Source organism: Eimeria necatrix, genomic scaffold, assembly GCF_000499385.1.
Source record: "Eimeria necatrix Houghton genomic scaffold, Enh_scaff1317, whole genome shotgun sequence".
In the NCBI taxonomy this organism is placed as follows: domain Eukaryota; phylum Apicomplexa; class Conoidasida; order Eucoccidiorida; family Eimeriidae; genus Eimeria; species Eimeria necatrix.
Window position 1 is genome coordinate 1 of NW_013652069.1, and position 5,000 is coordinate 5,000.

Here is a 5,000-nt window from a genome sequence, read left to right on the forward strand (position 1 = left end):
TAGGGTTTAGGGTTTAGGGTTTAGGGTTTAGGGTTTAGGGTTTGGACTTGGAGGCGGTTGTTGAGGGGAAAACAAAAGTGCCCCAAAAGGGGCTGGAGGAGGAGCTAGGGTTTGGGCTTTGGGGCGCAGGCGTGTTGGGCCCGCAGGGCCTAGGGTTTAGGGTTTAGGGTTTAGGGTTTAGGGTTTAGGGTTTAGGGTTTGGACTTGGAGGCGGTTGTTGAGGGGAAAACAAAAGTGCCCCAAAAGGGGCTGGAGGACTTGAGGGTTTCTTTCGGTGGAGAGACACCCGAAGAGGCGCACGGGGGCCCCGAAGTGGCGGCGGCCGACTTCCTGAAAAGGGCGAAAAAGGGGACAGAAAAAAGATGAAAAGGAGACAAAAAGGGGACCAAAAACAGCGGAAAGGAGACAGTTTTGAGGGGAATTAAATGGAGAATCTAATGGGGGTTTGCAGGAGAAAAAAAAGGAGAAAAGGAGACAAAAAAGCGACAAAAAGGGACAAAAGGGGACACTGAGAGCTGCAGCTGCAGACGGGGTTCCGGGCTTGCGAAAAAGGGGATTGAGGCAGCAAAAGGAGACAAAATGGAATTTAAAAAGGACAAAAAGGAGACAAAAAGGAGACAAAAAGGAGACAAAAAGGAGACAGTTGGAAAGGGAATTGTGGGGAGAGTTTGGAGGAAAAAAGCGGAAGAAAAGAGACAAAAAATGGACAAAAAAAGAAAAAAAAAGAACAAAAAGAGACAAAAAGAGACACGCGAAGAGCTGCGCTGCAGCGGCCCTGGGGGCTGCAGCGCGGAGGAGACAAAAGGAGACAAAAAGGAAATAAAAAAATAAAAATAAAAAATGAAATAAAAATAAAAATAAAAATAAAATAAAAATGAAATAAAATAAAAGGGAAAAGGAGACAGTTGGAAGCGAAAAGAGGGGACAAATGGGGATATATTTGGGCAGAAAAAGGAGAAAAAAGGAAATTAAAAGAATTAAAATTTAAAAAAAAATTAAAAATAAAATTAAAAATTAAAAATTAAAAAGTTAAAGGAGACACTCAGAAAAAACCCTATTCTGGGCGACAGCCGACATGCTGGAGACCGCAGCAGCAGCAACAGCAGCAGCAGCAACAGCAGCAGCAGCAGCAACAGCAGCAGCAGCAGCAACAGCAGCAGCAGCAGCAACAGCAGCAGCAGCAGCAACAGCAGCAGCAGCAGCAGCTACCTGGAACAGTCTATCTAGGGCGGATTCGTTGTGGCCCACATCTACCACAACGCCCAGAGGAACAGGCAGTTGAACTGCTGCTGCTGCTGCTGCTGCTGCTGCTGCTGCTGCTGGTGTTCCTGCTGCTGCAGCAGCAGCAGCAGGAGTTTTGAGCGCTGCTGGTGCAACTCCGTCTGCTGCGCCTGCAGCTGAAGCAGCGCTTGCCGCCGCTGGCTCGTACCCGTTGCTGCTGCTGCTGCTGCTGCTGCTGTTGCTGCTGCTGCTGCTGCTGCTGCTGCTGCTGCTGCTGCAGAGTCGTGCTGCAGCACGCAGCTGCTGCTCGTCCAGCCACTGTCCCCTCAGCGGGGGGACAGCAGCAAGAGCTGCTGCCAATTCGTTGGGGGCCAAATCGAGTCTCAAGACGTGCTGCGCCACCACCCTGAACGCAAACAACGAATTAGGGTTTAGGGTTTAGGGTTTAGGGTTTAGGGTTTAGGGTTTAGGGTTTGCGGCTTCCAGCGGCAGCGCCCCTGTGATGACTACAATTGCCACACTCTGTAATACCATTTTAATTAATTTATTATTTATTATTAAATAATAATAAATTTATTATTATCATTAATTAGTTATTTATTATTATTTATTTATTTATTATTTATTTTTATTTGTTTTTATTTTTATTTATTTTTATTTATTTTATTTAATTTTATTATTTTTAAAACTGCAACTTCTCGCCATTCGCTGCACTTTTGTTTTTTTTGTTTTTCGGTCAATTTTGGAGATTTTGGGCTGATTTTAATTGCGTTTTGAAGCAATTGAAGCAACGAATTGAACTAAAGATGAATTGGAGATCCATTTTGCGAAAATTGCGTTTAAATTGGAGTTAAATTCGACGCAAATCGGCGAAAACGCGGAAAACGGACTGCGCGATGTTGGCGTTTTCGGCCTGAAAAGTGTCTCCTCGAGGGTCTCCTTTGGCCTCCCAAACTTCGCACTGCAGCGCCGCAGCGCGCTGCCAAAAGACCGGAAAAGCTGCTGCGGAAGGGCCTAAAAGGGACAAAAGGAGACAAAAGGAGACAGTTTGAACCGCCGAAAAGGAGACAGAAAGATGCGCAAGGTTGCAAGGAGGAAGATGGACGAAAAAGCAGACAAATAGCACAAAAATTGAGCGAAATATGACTTCAAAAGGCCCCAAAAAGGGACAAAAAGAAAACAAAAAAAGAAAAAAAAGAGGGAAAAAGAGACAGAAGGAGACACTTAAATACAATAAAAAAGAGACAGGAGAATAAAGAAAGAAAAAAAGAAAAAAAGAAAAAAAGAAAAAAGAAAAAAGAAAAAAGAATAAGAGAATAAAAGGAAAAAAGAAAAAAGAAAAAATGAAAAGAAAAGACAGAAAAGATGCTGCAGGAGGGCCTAGAAGAGGGACAAAAAAGGAGACAAAAAATAAAAGTAAAAATAAAAAAAGAAATAAAAAAAAGAAATAAAAAAGAAATAAAAAAGAAATAAAAAAGGAGACAAACGGAGACAAAATAAAGGCAAAAAGATAAATCAAAAAGCGATTAAAATGAAGTCAAAAGAGAAAAGAAAAAAAGAAAATCAATAAACGAAAAAATGAAGAGACAAAACGGAGACAGAGACAGAATACTTATGAAAAAGCAATTTCCATTATTTATTTATTTAATTATTTATATATTTATTTATTTATTTATTTATTTATTTATTAACTGATTAATTAGTTAATTAAATGAATTGAAACAAACAAAAAAATAACAAACAAAAACAAACAAATGAAGCAACAAATAAACAAACGCATAAGCAAACAAACAAACAAACAAACAAACAAACAAATAAATAAAAATTAATTAATTAATTAATTAATTAATTAATTAATTAATTAATTAATTAATTAATTAATTAATTAAAGAAATAATAAAGAGGACAAAATAAACAAACAAACAAGATGAACAAGCAAGCAAGCAGATAAACAGAAAAACAAACAAATAAACAAATACACAAAATAAACAAATAAATAAATAAATAAAACAAATAAACAAATAAAACGAATAAATAAATAAATAATAAATAATAAATAAATAAATAAATAAATAAATAAATAAATAAATAATTAATAAATAAATAATTAAAATAAAATAAAAAATAAAAAAGTACCCAAGACAACAGCGGCGCCCTTTTTGATGATGTGGGATTTCTCTTCGGCGATTTCCTCCAAAGTGTTTCCCAAGATCTGCATGTGGTCGTAGCCTTCAAATAAATAAATAAATAAATAAATAAATAAATAAATAAATAAATAAATAAATAAATAAATAAATAAATAAATTAATTAATTAATTAATTAATTAATTAATTAAGGAGGATAAATTGAGCAATTAGGGAGAAATGGAGTGGTCAGACCAGCAGCAGCAGCAGCAGCAAGAGAGCAGCAGCAGCAGCAAGAGAGAGCAGCAGCAGCAGCAGCAAGAGAGCAGCAAGGCAGCAGCAGCAGGAAAGAGGCAGCAGCAGCAGCAGCAAAAGGCAGCAATAGAAGCAGCAGCAGCAGCAGCAGCAGCAGCAGCAGCAGCAGCAGCAAAAGGCAGGAACAGAAGCAGCAGCAGCAGCAGCAAAAGGCAGGAATAGAAGCAGCAGCAACAAAGAGACAAAAGAGAGGAAATCAAAGAAGTGTCAGCAGCAGCAACTGCAGCAACTGCAGCAGCAGCAGCAGCAGCAGCAGCAGCAGCAGCAGCAGCAAAACGGGGCCAAAGGTGCAAAAAAAGGAGACAAAAGGAGACAAAAAAAGGGACGAAAAGAATACAAAAAGGAGACAAAAAGAATACAAAAAAGGAGACAAAAAAGAGACGAAAAGGAGATAAAAAGAATACAAAAAGGAGACAAAAAAGAGACAAAAAGGAGATAAAAAGGAGACAAAAAAGAAGATAAAAAGGAGACAAAAAAGAGAGAAAAAAACGAACAAAAAAGGAGACAAAAAGGAGACGAAAAAGAGACAAAAAGGAGACAAAAAAAGGACAAAAAGGAGACAAAAAAGAGATAAAAAGGGGACAAAAAAGAGATAAAAAGGAGACAAAAAGGAGACAGAAAGGAGGAAAAAAAGGCCAAAAAAGAAACAAAAAAAAGACAAAAAAGGCCAAAAAAGAAACAAAAAGGAGACAAAAAGGAGACACGCAAGGCGCCCCACAGGAGACAGCAAGAGACAAAAAAGGGACAAAAAAAGCGAAAAAAACGGAAAAAAAAACGAGATAAGGAGGAGACAAAGAGGGAACAAAAGGGAGACAAAAAGGAGACAAAAGAGAGACAAAAAAGAGACAAAAAGAGTAACAAAGAGGGAACAAAAGGGAGACAAAAAAGAGCCAAAAAAGAGCCAAAAAAGAGACAAAAAGTAGCCAAAAAGTAGCCAAAAAAGAGCCAAAAAGGGCAACAAAGAGGGAACAAAAGGGCGGCAAAAAGGGGACAAAAAGGAGACAAAACGCAGACAAAAAAGAGACAAAAAGGAACCAAAAAGGAGACAAAAAGGAGCCAAAAAGGAGACAAAAAAGAGCCAAAAAAGAGCCAAAAAGTCGAAAAACATCGAAAAAAAGCGAAAAAAAGTGGAAAAAAAGCGCGAAAAGAGGAGAAAAAAAAGGAGACAAGCAGCAGCAAAGGAGACAGTTGGCTGTCCCCAAACAGCAGCAGCAAACTGCAAAAAAAAGCAGCAAAAACGGACCCAAAGAGACCACCACAGCGCACTTGGGGGCGCAAATCGCCGTCGCGTCCAAACGGCCGCCCAGCCCCACTTCCACCACCGCCCAGTCCGCGCCGCT

General features: G+C 39.0%; 3 protein-coding genes across 3 annotated transcripts; 2 read left to right on the forward strand and 1 right to left on the reverse strand.

Annotated features, from left to right (window-relative positions):
- Positions 1–195: 195 nt before the first annotated feature.
- On the forward strand, positions 196–366 carry ENH_00010590 (hypothetical protein; the record flags this gene model as incomplete). The annotated part of the gene is made up of 1 exon (XM_013578823.1): positions 196–366. A coding segment is annotated over one exon (171 nt), but the record flags the coding sequence as incomplete, so codon positions are not given.
- Positions 367–1,029: 663 nt separating this feature from the next.
- On the reverse strand, positions 1,030–3,439 carry ENH_00010600 (Dihydrofolate/folylpolyglutamate synthase , related; the record flags this gene model as incomplete). Its single annotated transcript, XM_013578824.1, has 3 exons — positions 1,030–1,627; positions 2,112–2,235; positions 3,358–3,439. The coding sequence occupies 3 exons, from the start codon at positions 3,437–3,439 to the stop codon at positions 1,030–1,032; spliced, it is 804 nt and encodes a 267-aa protein (XP_013434278.1).
- Positions 3,440–3,585: 146 nt separating this feature from the next.
- ENH_00010610 (hypothetical protein) lies at positions 3,586–3,822 on the forward strand (the record flags this gene model as incomplete). Its single annotated transcript, XM_013578825.1, has 1 exon — positions 3,586–3,822. The coding sequence occupies one exon, from the start codon at positions 3,586–3,588 to the stop codon at positions 3,820–3,822; it is 237 nt and encodes a 78-aa protein (XP_013434279.1).
- Positions 3,823–5,000: the final 1,178 nt, after the last annotated feature.